The sequence below is a fragment of the Centroberyx gerrardi genome, chromosome 1 (genome assembly GCF_048128805.1).
Source record: "Centroberyx gerrardi isolate f3 chromosome 1, fCenGer3.hap1.cur.20231027, whole genome shotgun sequence".
Taxonomy (NCBI): Eukaryota; Metazoa; Chordata; class Actinopteri; order Beryciformes; family Berycidae; genus Centroberyx; species Centroberyx gerrardi.
This window is the reverse complement of record NC_135997.1, coordinates 1,339,558-1,352,980: the sequence shown is the minus strand read 5'-3', so window position 1 is coordinate 1,352,980 and position 13,423 is coordinate 1,339,558. Positions and strand designations below refer to the sequence as shown.

General features: G+C 39.5%; 1 protein-coding gene across 1 annotated transcript; it reads right to left on the bottom strand.

Moving 5' to 3' along the window:
• Nucleotides 1-7: 7 nt before the first annotated feature.
• Nucleotides 8-4,761, bottom strand: LOC139930082 (interferon-induced very large GTPase 1-like). The gene has a single exon (XM_071923164.2). The coding sequence runs from the start codon at nt 4,615-4,617 to the stop codon at nt 271-273; it is 4,347 nt and encodes a 1,448-aa protein (XP_071779265.1). The 5' UTR covers nt 4,618-4,761; the 3' UTR covers nt 8-270.
• Nucleotides 4,762-13,423: the final 8,662 nt, after the last annotated feature.

Below are 13,423 nucleotides of genomic sequence, written 5' to 3'. Positions count from 1 at the left end.
GGTTACAAAATACTTGATAAGTACTTAATTGTGCTGAACTAGACTTAACAGGAAAAGATCTACTTTTAAGAATAAACACATTGACTCGCCTTCGGCTGACAAAAAATAGTTTCAAACACTATTCATCTGTCTTTAATTAAGGTGAATGTCATAATCTATTCAGACCCCACATCCTTTTGGTCTTAGCTGGAGTGTGATTATAGCTCCGTTTGCAGAATCCTTGCATTTTCAAATTTGGCTTAAATGAACTTTCTTAGGAATGTACATTTTTCACTTTATATTGAAGGCGTCGTTCAAACCCTTGAGTGCTTGTTGCTTTGTGATGCTCCTCCAGGCCTCTGGAACATCAGCTGGTTTGGCCTTGTATCTTTTAGCAAATCTGTCATTGTATTGCACCAGGACATACTTCCAGTAGTCAGACGCCTCTATGGAGGGGTCTGGGGGAATGTGCCAGTCTGGATAGTATTTATGGTATTGTTTGTAAGGATGCCAATCCAAGCTGGTCTCTATGTTTTGGAATCGATGTTTACTCTGCACATCAGTTGTACACAGTGATTCAGCCAGCTTCTGATTGTCTGTATATCTGTATTTACCAAGACCTTGTGGCCGATGCACAGCTGAATGATGTTGCCTGTGGTCTTTACCTCCAGCCTCACATGGAACTTTACAAAAGGGGCATTGCTGTCCGCAGCCAAACACCCGCTTGAAGAGCTCATCCTGTGGTTTGATGGGAAGTTTGTTCAGCGTCTCAGTGATGTCTTCAGAGTTTGAGAATTCCTGCTGGAGCTCTTCCCTTAAGTCACTCAATGATTTAATGAGGCTCTTGGTAAATGGATCGCATGTGCTTTGTATTTGAAACAGTACGCCTTTTACAGCCTCCATTGAGATTGAGATGTCTTTAATCAAGTATCTGCGCATGTTGTTGATGAGCTCTGTGATGCTCTCATTGGTTTCTGGCAAGGGAGAGCCATCCTCTCCTTTTGAGGCCTGCTTAATTGCTTCTGTTGTTTTTTTAACTATTACCTCCAGATTGATGTTTTTCAGTTTGCACAAAGTCTTGTCCTCTGACATTTTTTGCAGGATGTGCTGAATTATCCAATCCTTAACATATATTTCATATTTACAAATGTACTTGACAAAACTCTTGAAGTCTTCCTTTTCCAGCAACTCTTTTAGAATGCAATACTGGAAAAATGAGCGTGAACTGTACTCTAGTGAATGGCAACTTGTCAAAATTTCATCCACAATGTCTATTCCAAGAGATCTATTGATGTACTCTTCCACAGCAGGTTTGATACAAAACTGGACAAAATCAGTTGCTTTGCGTTGGCAATGATCTTTCTCTTTGTATAAGTCGAGAAAATCTGACAAGTACTGAGTCTTGTACTTCTCCAGCTGAGTTTGGGGATCATTATCTACCAAGTATTTTCTGTGCATTTGACGGAATTCCCTTGAAGCAGTGCCACATATGTGAAGTTTCAGGTCAATCTCAAATTGGGTATTTGTTTTGAGGCGCTGGTAGCTTTGTTTAAGGGATTCATCTATTTTCTTCAGAAGATCGTTTGTGAAAGTGTCATGGTAATCTCCGTTTGTCTTAGCAGTATCTTGCACAAACCGTGTGCAAGTCTCAATGACATCATCTGCAAAGCTCTGCAAATCTCCTTTCATGTTTTGTTTGAGGAACAGATTTTGAATCTTCTTCATACAGGAGTCTATATGTTCACTCCTGGCCTTAAATGAATCCTTTCCAAATTCATTTAAGTCTTCAATATGCTGCAATTCCTCATTGACATTCTGATTTGAGAAATTTTTTCTCAACTGCTTGAAGATACATTTAGATATATTTCGTTCTTTCAAGCCAGACATGTTTACAACAGCTCCAGTCCACATCTTCTCAAACTCATCTGTCAATTTTTCATCGGACAGCGTTGATTCTTTGCAGGTGCTCAGGAACTTCATCACCCGTTCTTCAATCACATCTCTGTATTTCCTCTGAATGTCCTGAGCCTTTTTTGCACTTATTTTTAGCTCAAGGGCACAATCCAATTTATTATTCACAGAATGTTTGATTTCATTTTCAAGACTATTGATACTTTTGGAAAAGTCAATTTTGTATTTCTCTATCAGATTTACACGTTTGTCTTTCCTTTTGTAGTAGGTCTGAAGTTTCTCCCTCATTTTGTTTTTTTGGAATTTTATCTTTTCTGATGCCTCTGATTTTTTTGATGCAACCAGTGTATTCCAACATTGTATGTCAGATTCATTGTCAGCATTGGAGATTTCCAACTCTGTTGCTGTCTGCCAGGAGAAAATCTCTTTTCTGAAATCCCATTCCCATTGACTGAACTCTTTGCAAAGGTTGCGATAGGCTTGAGCCACAAGAGTGTTTCTGAAACTAAAAATGAAGTTCTCGTATTTCACAGCTTTCCAGAGACTACTCATCCATTTTAGAAACTCAGGTATCTGTGAGACTTCACTGTTTGTGTCACTTTCCAGAGTTTCCAAAAGATTTTTCTTGAAATCTGCTACAGCTTCACTGTAGCCGGTGTTCACTGGTGCCATCGGAGGAGTTCCATGCCAAAGCCCTGGGATGTACCAGTTGTTTTTTTCCATGTCATAGTCCATCACATCTGTGAATGCTTTAATAGAAGGCTGTCTCTCCATGTCAGCTGCAATCTGTGTCATTTCATTGAGCTGATCCAAGAGATGCTTTCTTTCTGTCATGTTCTTCGTATGAGCAGAAACTCCAGCAACATTTTGGTGCACAAAATGACAAATTGGCTTTTTCCCAATTTCCTTCATTCTTAAGAATGCATGAGCTGCAATTTGCAGGACATCTTTCATTTCTGTTGAGTTCTCCATTGCAATGTTGATAATGGTGACATCACTTAAACCAATGACAAAGGTTGCCAGCTGGTTGTCATGCTCATAACTATCATCCAGTTGTGCCAAGTCAGGAGACTTTAGACCCTCTGTGTCAATGAGAAGTATAAAGTCACAATTCAAGTCACTTTGCATATCGTCTCCAATTCTGAGGAAGAGCATGAAAGCTCCTCTAGTGCATCTGCCACTGCTGACAGGAAACTGCACACCAAACATAGTGTTGAGCAGCGTTGACTTCCCTGTACTTTGTACACCCAACACAGTCAGTACTAACAGTCTGCTCTTCTCTCCAACCTTCCTGTGAAGCTCCATCAGCACATCTGTCACCCATCTCTCTGGGATGTTGGAAGCGTCTCCATCCAAGAGCTCTAAAGGATATCCATCCAACAGCATTTCAGCAGCCAACCCAGGGAGACCAGATATTTCATCAGCAGGTTTATTTGAGCTGGAAACCTCGTAGATCTGTCCCATCTCTCTCATGTAATGCTCTATTCCCAAAGAGCTTTCCAGCAAAGCGTGATGTAACTCTGCAATAAGCTTCATGTCTTTCTTCTGGCATTGTTCTTTGAATTTGTTGCGCAGTACAGACAGTTTTCTCCGTGAATGTGCATCAAGCTTGAGTTTCATCCACTTGAGAAAAAAATCTTTTTCCTGTTTGTCAGTTTTGGCTAAAGATGCAATAAAACTCTTCATTGCTCCAGATAGTTTGTATTTGCTTTGCTCCTTCCTAATGCATAGTTTTTCTGCCTGTAGCTGAGATTTATATTCCTCCAATCCTAAATCACCAGCTTTTTGCAATCTACATTCCTCTTTCTCTAATTGGGCTAAGTTTTTCCAATTATCTCCTTGCAAAGGAAGCTGTTGTTTCTTGTAGTCTGGTATACTCCGCACACCAATACCTTTCATGATTTCATCTGCTGCTTTCTTTTGGAGGTCACTTTTGCATTCATCCACAGACAGACCAAGTTCCACAGCTTTGTCAAGCATATCTTCAATGTTCATTGTGGTTGTTACATCTGTCAGTGTTGTCTTGATGGCTGTACAAAGTTTCCTTGAAAACTCTGCAACATTTACTCTTGGATCTTTGATTTTCACACTGTTGTTTGGCAAATGTAATGCTTCAAGTGTTCTCTTGACAGACATCATGTCCTCACGACCATTCCCCTCCTTGCGATTAACAACTAAGAAGAGTTTGGATCTCACATCTTGAAGAGAAGTCAAAATCCTGTGCTCAGGTTCTTCAATTTTGTCCAGGAATAGAAAGGTAGCTGTTGATACTTGCAAAAGAAAACTGAATTCTGCTAGTGACTCACAAACATCTCCTCTCAAATTGGCAAAGGCAATTGGCTTTGGAAATGCGTCAAGTTTTTCTGAACCACAAGGAAGGTACCAGCAAACCTCTACCAATCCATTGGCAATTGTTCTTTGAACTGCTCCTCCTTCCATATCTCTGTGTATGAAGACATTGAGATTCTGCTGGCCACTGCTGAGAACATGATTCAAAATTTGAGACTTGGATAAACTACAGTTCTTAAGCCTTACGAAGGAAAAGAGTGGTATATTTGCATGAACAATGTTGTCTTCAACAAACCCTTTTGATTCAGACATATCATGTGGACGCCACTCTTTGAGGATGTCTCTCAGCGCCCATAGCATCAGGGTAGACTGACTGTTATTGCCATGGGGTAATAGCAGAGGAACAGAAAACTGGCACATTGACATCTTGAGGGCCATTTCCTGTTGCAAGAAGCTGTCAGCACATAGGAAGAGTGCTGTGATGAGGTCGAGAGGATTAATCTCATTGTCCTTTGCGGATTCATCTGCAGTATAAAGGTCTAGCTCAAACACATCATTGTTTTTCTCATCTCTGTTTGATAGATGTGTACAGTTCCTGCATTCTGCATTGATTTTCAAGAGTTTTCTGAGAAAACACCATGGTATTGCTTCCACTGATTTAACATCTTTATCAAAGATATTGTTTTTGTTGATTTCCAGGAGTGATCGAAGAGTAAGCTTGTTGGGATAGAATTTCTCCAGTCCAAGTTTAGCGAGAAAGTCCAAAAAGCCTAAAAGAGAAAGAGAAAATACATTTTATAAATGGTTTTAGAAATGGACAACAGACAGCCCCTCCAGGATTTTACTTTCATTACTTCCGCCAACGAGTTGGACGGGAGTTAGGGAGTATGTTTTCACCCCATTCTGATGTTTGTCGTTTTTTTGTTTATTTTTCTGTTAGCAGGATAACTCCAAAAGTTCTGAACAGATTTGTACAAAACATTGCGGAAAATTTGTTCATGGGGCAAGGAAGAACCGATTAACTTTTTGCGCCGATTGGCCACAGGGGGGCGTGGCAGTGGGTGTGGCTTCTCATAAAAAGGCATGTAACTTCCAAATGAATTCATGCAAGACCATGAAAGTTTGCGGAAAGTTTGGTCGTGAACTGCTGCCTTGTGCATGCACCATCTGAAACTGCTTGTCTAGAACTGCTGCTCATTTGAAAATGTGACAAATTTAAAAGTTGAAGTTTAACACACTTGCTTTGCCAACTATACAGTAGAATCTAGGGTATAGGCCCTTTTCACATTGTCATGGTAACAGCTTCCGAATTGAGAAACCGGTGTATTACAACTTCCTGTTGCCAGCTCTGGTCTTCACTAAATCGCTCCACAACCTGCCCAACATTAACACTGATGAAGTACAAAGACTGTTTTTATTGACTCCTGGATCTAAACTAGAGAAAGGCTACAAGTTCCCTCTTCGATTATGAAGGTGAGTTTTAGTTTCAGTTTCTCCTCCTCTGCTGCCATCTCTTGGCAGTCATCACCTCATTTGCATAACGTTACATTATGGGGCTCATTCATAAAACTTACTGGCAGGTTTAGGTGATGTTCAGGGCAGATACTGTCACGGTGTTTTCTCATTCATAAACGTCAAATATCGGGACGTTATTTGCGTTATCGTTCTCCCCGTACTTCCACCTCTTTTGATCATTTACATATTGTGAAAGCGATTCATACACCGCGCCGCAAAAAATACCACCTGTTCTAGTCAGACGGTATATTGTAGAAATGAATGTTAACTAATGAAGACAAATACAAATTAGGCTATATAAAAAAGCAATAAATAAAGTCACATTGTGTCGTCGGGCATTAATTATCAACGGGAAAAAAGTTTAATATGACTCACACACTGGCCTTGCAATTGCTATTAATTACCGCTCTTATTGCTGTTGTAAACGACAGTTTCCATCTGATTTGATTGAGTTTATCATGATCAAGAGAAGATGACCATACGCAAGTCCCATAAACCAATAAAAGAGTCCCATAAATAAAAGAGAACGCTGCACACTGCTGCCAATGCTCCCATATATTTATTTTACAATGGTTCTTTTTTTCATTCCTTCTTGTTAATGTTTAGCTTACACATGTGGAGGTTCAAACCTCTTATTTTTCAAGAGTTCTAGTTGAATACATGTAGGCCTACAGTAGGAGTTTAAAAGGAGCATGTTTATTTTAGGAATTTATTACAGATCCCTTTAACTGGATTGATGAATAAATATATATTTTTCAGAATAAATGATCATTTGTGGCTGTTTTTCCTAATGTCCATGGAATATCGCAGAATAATGATTTCTAACCGCAGAATTACCGCAGAATTTGGGATTTTTTTTTCGCGGAATCCTGGAGGGACTAATCAGTGTTAGCCTGGTAAGACCATCCTGATCACGTGACCTCACATTCTGTTTCGCTCCACAGATCAGTCTGGACTTCTAGCCGCCCACATCAATTTCAGTGGGCGGGAGTACTTGCCTTGACAGACAAACTCCTTCAGCCAATCAGCGAATCCAAATACAAATCCAGTCGGAAGAACGGCGAAAACATCTTTTCCGCCAAGAAACTCCGCTTGTTCTTGTTTAATTGTTGTTATTGAGTCTATTTCTGCAATAACTGCACTTATGGCTGTGTTTACTCTACTAACGTTAACGGTACTGCTCGTTGCTTCGGGAGACGCCATTACTGTTTTGCCAGCGGCGGCCTGTATTTCACGTCATCAACTATGACGCAGTCCCTGATTGGCCCGGTTATGTCATCAACTACGACACAGTCCCTGATTGGCCCGGTTACGTCATCAACTACGACGCAGTCCCTGATTGGCCCAGTTACATTGTCATTTCAGGAAATCGTTGTGGGCGGCTAGAAGTCCAGACTGATCCGTGGAGCGAAACAGAATGTGAGGTCACGTGATCAGGATGGTCTTACCAGGCTAAATCAGTGTGGCCGCAGCTAGTGGAATTCAACACACGTGCCGTGGGCCTGTACAGGATCTGTACTTGTATATATCTCTTGTAGCAACTGGTGCAGGGGCAAGAAAAATTAAAGCTGCAAGCAGTCTCGAAAGGTGTTCACAGCACGCGACTGCCTAGTACAGTGACCGCTTCTTAAAACTCAGTCAGGACTGGTGTGAGAAGTGTCCACAAGCAATTAGGAGTGAATCCGAGTCACGGTTTATGAGTAGATGCTGTTAATGTGATTTCTAGCATTAGCAGTTAGCATAGCACAAATTGAAATTCATACTGTGTTGTCGTTCTTTGGGATATCAACACCAAACTTGGTACAGTCCCTAGAGGTGTTGTCGCTAATGTACCCACCAAGTTCCAAGGTCTGAGGCCACTGTGAAGTCGACTTGTGATAGATTGAATAATGTCAGAATCTGATTGGCTAATAACTCTGCCCAATTTTTTATCCAATCATTACACAAAATACTGTTTATGTTTGGGCATGTCCATGGACCATGCATACCAAATTCAGTGTCACTTGGACTTATGGTTCAAGAGAAGATTGTCAAAGATTTCCAAGACGGCAGAAAAACTACCCAGGCGGACCTAATGGGTCCTTGAGGCAAATGTGTTCAGCATGACAGCTATATACCAAGTTTCAAGTGTCTAAGTCAAACGGGACGGCAGGGCTGACCGTTTAAGTTTCACTGCATGTTATAGCACCCCCTGTGGCTGAAGTGCTACCAAACCGTTTGGACACCTGCTTACCGTGTTGTGCTGTGTGTGCGCCAAATTTTAAAAACACCTACCAATCAGATGCTGAGCTAGAGCCAATACCAAAGGGGGATGAATAATAAGAATCTAATAAGGTAATAGGTATTCACAATACCTATTAATAAAATAAACTTTTATCGCATTTGTGGCTTCAAGCCCACTATGAAGTCTACATGAATTGTTCTATTTTCCATTAATAAATATGACCTGTGTCATAGCATTAATGATACAGAATCTTAACTGATTCACAGTAACTATAGGTTACAAACTGTTGTTACTTGCTGAATATTGCTAAACAAGGCATACTAAACTGCTAAACTGCATTGCTTAACTGCATTGTTCAAGAGAAACTTGACTACTGTGGCGACCTCTTAGTGGTAGAATTGTCAGACACCTTGCCACTTGATCCCCCTCCTCCTTGCAGAGAGATGACAAATATGTATACAAAAGACTGAGATGACGTGAAACTGCCAAAATGCAAACTGAATAATGGGACTGGAATAAACTTGTGTAAGGAGGAGTTTTTTTTCCCACAGAACAAGATGTGCATCAGGAGCCAAATGAAGGTCAGTTAGTCAAACGGTGCTCTCTCTCCTCATATTAAGTGATGCTTGCTTGACCGGTGTTAGAGTGTCGCTACGCTTTGCAACTGCAGTGGCTAATCTATGCGTGACAAAAAATATATTTTGCTGGTGAATATTTCCTTTACAACTAGATTGAGCTAGCATAGTTGTGGAATTTATTAAGTGTCGAAATGGTGCTCTCTCACCTTGTATTGAGTGACACTCGTTCGCATGTACAGTGAAGCAGTCCTCTTCCTGTCTTCCTGGCCCATCCTGTGTGCCGTAAGTGAACCCTGCACAGTCCACGGGAAATCATACCCAGGGAGACACATAATGAACACATAAAAGCAACACATATAAAAAAACAATTTTCACAGCGATGGTCTCATTTTTCAGCCATTATACTAAGCTATCAAAATTAATTTGCAAATGATATATTGAATATTCTATCCAAAGAGATTTGTCATTCCAACCAAATTGCATTTGTGTGCATGTAGGTAATCTGCATGGTGGTGTACCTGCACACTCTTCTCTTTCTGTGTCCATTGCAGATGAGGTCTGTCTTTCCACTTCATTCCCCTGTGCTTCAAACCCTAGAGGCAAAATTAAATCCCCAGAATCTCCATCCAGATCAATCTGTCAGTCAATCAATCAATCAAAAAAACTGCATGCATTGTTAATCCATCATGAACTGGATGCAAATAGTTATGTGCAACTGCAATGTTGATTATGGATGATGGGTAAGTTAACACATTATATTTGGGTGCAAACTCTGATGCCACATTTCAAGTCCAGAGCAAAAGAGCAAAAGGATTCCAGCTCATTTAGTTTCACTGTGACTTACCTGACAGCAGGACGCAGGAGGCTCCGGGACTCTGAATGTAGGAAGGTCAGTGTCTGCTGCGGCATTTATACTGCATGCAGAAAGTGAAAGCAACTCAAAAAGTGACCCTTGCACAATAGGTTTAGATATGGTTTGTTCTTTGGCTCATGCTTGCTTGCTTTTGTCATATCAGTAAATGTATGCCATTTGGCAAATTAGCTCCTATGTCACCCATATTTTATTGAACATACATGCAGTTTTAATTTATGATATTAAGAGGGAGAATAGTGTGTGTCATAAATACTTTATTCAAATGCTGCTAATTGAGTTACATACAAGTGATGAAACTGTTTAATTTTAGTGAGAGTTGAAATTATTTTTGAGTGAAATTTAGGTTTTAAGCATATTCCAACGACTTCCTCCCAAAGACCTAACAGATTACCCATTTTGGTGTGATCCTGGCAATTCATTTGATGTGTCATTTTCAGGTTTGAGGATGGTTCAATTTGACCTCAGGATGGTTCAATTTGACCTCATCTCAACCTAACTCCCCTGGTCAAACAGAAATGTTTGACCAGGGGAGTTAGGTTTGTTAATTAAGCATTATTATGCCACAAGGGAGAGGCCCTTTGTAGTGAGTTTCGGACACATAAATACTTCTCAACTTCACACCATATTTCTAAAGAATGACTGATAATGGGGCCCAATTGCACCCCAGCAAAAGTACTATAGATTCTTCTATTGAGCGCCAAGGAATCTGTGAAGAGACATTAAACCAGGTCTTTATGGCTGTCAATTGAAATGACCAAAAGTAAAACTTAAAGGAATAGTTCACCCAAAAACACTGTGCGATCTTTGGCTTCAGGAGACTTGGATTATGCTGCAAGAGCTGTATGGAGTCATGGATATTTTCTGTGCTTTTTCAGCTCTTTTCAGAACTCTAAAGATCGGTTCCCAACTCCTTCAATTTTTTGAGAACGCTGCTACGAAGTTGTGCTGGGAAGCTCTGTGACTGTTTTATGGACTAACAAACTTCACCAGAGTTTCAACTGGCATGAGGGTGAGTAGTTAATGACTGAATTTTCATGTTTGGGTGAACTATTCCTTTAAGGTTGGGGTAAGCAAGACCACTCTTTCATATGGGACGTTGCAGAGTTTCAAGACAAATTCTGGGGCGTTTGTTATTCAAAATAAATTCTAATGAGTTCTGGTCCTGAGGGAGCCTACCCATCTCTAAGGAGTATTCAATGGAGCTCAATAAAAGATAACCCACAGAATCCCAGAGAGCTAACAACGATTTAGGAGGGATTCCATCAAGACCAGGAGATTGGTGTTTTTACAGCAAGGAAGCGGCCTCCTTTAGATCATCCAGTGTGATTGGGCCAGCAATTCAGCATCTGCTGTGGTAAGAGTGGGGAGGTTCAATGGGGCTAAGAATGGGTCTTGATGATATACACAAATATTAGTGTGAACATTTTGACAATTAATTTGCAAGACTTGACTAAAACTAGGCTCCATTAAGTTCAAACTGTCACTAAAATTATTTTTCATTTCTGTCAACAAAATGTCTCAAGATTTTGCTGACTAAAATAAAAAAAATAAAAAAATCTACACATGGATGAAATTAGTAAAATGTGACTTAAATAAGGAAACACACCTGCTTGCATATTTCAGAACTGTACGTTAACTGCCCTGATACACTGTAGGCATGGAAGTTGTTCTTGCTAAAACTTGTATTTATTTGGCTGTTGGGTGGTGTAGTGGTTACAAAATGTTCTTTGAAGACCCAGAAGGTCCCAGACTTGATCCCCCATTACCCAAATGTCTGCCTTGCTGCCTCTTGCCCTTGAGCAAGACCCTGAATCCTTTCCAGAGCGTTCTTCTGCTCTCTGTCAATTCACTTGAAATAAGGAGGATTCCGGGAAATATGATGTTCTGCAATATTTGAGCGTCTTAAAGCTGCAACAAATAGTTCATCTGACATCCTTGTCATTTTATCAACATTATTTAGATGCAGATCAAACACAGTCACGCACTGCACTGATAAAATACGTATCAGTGAAGTCCAATCAAGACATTACAAACAAAATATGAACAGGTTCCAAATTTCCAACCATAAAACTCATCAAGATAGTAAGTAGTATAAAAGCAATAAAAGAAAGTCAAAGTGCATTGCTTTGGTAGACTCAACTATTATGTTTGACCTGCTTGTATTTGCCAGGTGGTAAATTAAGATTGACTTAATACAGGGCATTTCAATGTATTTCAGACACCCTCCTATTTCACTGGTTCACACTTCAATCCATGAAGTGTTTGGATTTTAGAGGCTCAACTCTAAACAGCATGGGTGTCAAAGCACGCAGACCTCTATTATTTAAACTAGTAATTCTATTTAATTTGGAAATAAATATATATTGGCCTATACCAATAACAATATTATTAGAAATCACTGATAGATGGTATTTTGTGCCAACATTCCACACATTTATGCCAAAAAGTCAGTGTTTACACCAGGATTTTATTCTAATCAGGTGGAAAAGCCTCTGAAAAAGTATTTAGACACTAAAACTCTCCACTGAAACCCAGCCTAATGAAATTCTTATAGGGTTAGCAGCTCTTTAAGGTCAAAATGTAAGTAACTCGAGGAATATATTTTCTGAATTGCTAATTTGCAGAGTCAACAATAATAGTAATAATAATAATGATGATAATAATACTCAGCCATACATTTTCTCACTCTTCATATGGCATGCATCAATGTATTATTTTGTCAAGTGACAGAAGCAGTCCAGCCAGGTAGTAGCTCAGACAGAGGAGGAGAGGCAGGTAGAGGGGCAGGGTCACAGGTGAGGCCGAATAATGATTTGGTAATATAAATATATATAAATATACATATAAATATATGTGTATATATATATATATATATATATATATATATATATATATGAATATATATATAAATTAAGGCTCTAGATGACATGAAATGGTGGTCAGAAGTCTATCATAAATGCAAAACGCCTCAGCTTCCAGTGGGGGTTACATCCCCTCCGGACCTCCCCCATTTGTGTCCCTACCAATGTCAAAATCAAACCTACGACCTTGCATGCAGGTATGCACTGATAAAATACGTATCAGTGAAGTCCAATCAAGACATTACAAACAATATGAACAGGTTCCAAATTTCCAACCATAAAACTCATCAAGATAGTAGTATAAAAGCAATAAAAGAAAGTCAAAGTGCATTGCTTTGGTAGACTCAACTATTATGTTTGACCTTCAATCCATGAAGTGTTTGGATTTTAGAGGCTCAACTCTAAACAGCATGGGTGTCAAAGCATGCAGACCTCTATTATTTAAACTAGTAATTCTATTTAATTAGGAAATAAATATATATTGGCCTATACCAATAACAATATTATTAGAAATCGCTGATAGATGGTATTTTGTGCCAACATTCCACACATTTATGCCAAAAAGTCAGTGTTTACACCAGGATTTTATTCTAATCAGGTGGAAAAGCCTCTGAAAAAGTATTTAGACACTAAAACTCTCCACTGAAACCCAGCCTAATGAAATTCTTATAGGGTTAGCAGCTCTTTAAGGCCAAAATGTAAGTAACTCGAGGAATATATTTTCTGAATTGCTAATTTGCAGAGTCAACAATAATAGTAATAATAATAATGATGATAATAATACTCAGCCATACATTTTCTCACTCTTCATATGGCATGCATCAATGTATTATTTTGTCAGGTGACAGAAGCAGTCCAGCCAGGTAGTAGCTCAGACAGAGGAGGAGAGGCAGGTAGAGGGGCAGGGTCACAGGTGAGGCCGAATAATGACTTGGTAATATAAATATATATAAATATACATATAAATATATGTGTATATATATATATATATGAATATATATATAAATTAAGGCTCTAGATGACATGAAATGGTGGTCAGAAGTCTATCATAAATGCAAAACGCCTCAGCTTCCAGTGGGGGTTACATCCCCTCCAGACCTCCCCCATTTGTGTCCCTACCAATGTCAAAATCAAACCTACGACCTTGCATGCAGGTATGCACTGTTAAAATACGTATCAGTGAAGTCCAATC

Coding starts and splice junctions, on each gene's coding strand:
- LOC139930082 (XM_071923164.2), bottom strand. CDS start 4,617: ATGGCCCTCAAGATGTCAATGTGCCAGTTTTCTGTTCCTCTGCTATTA.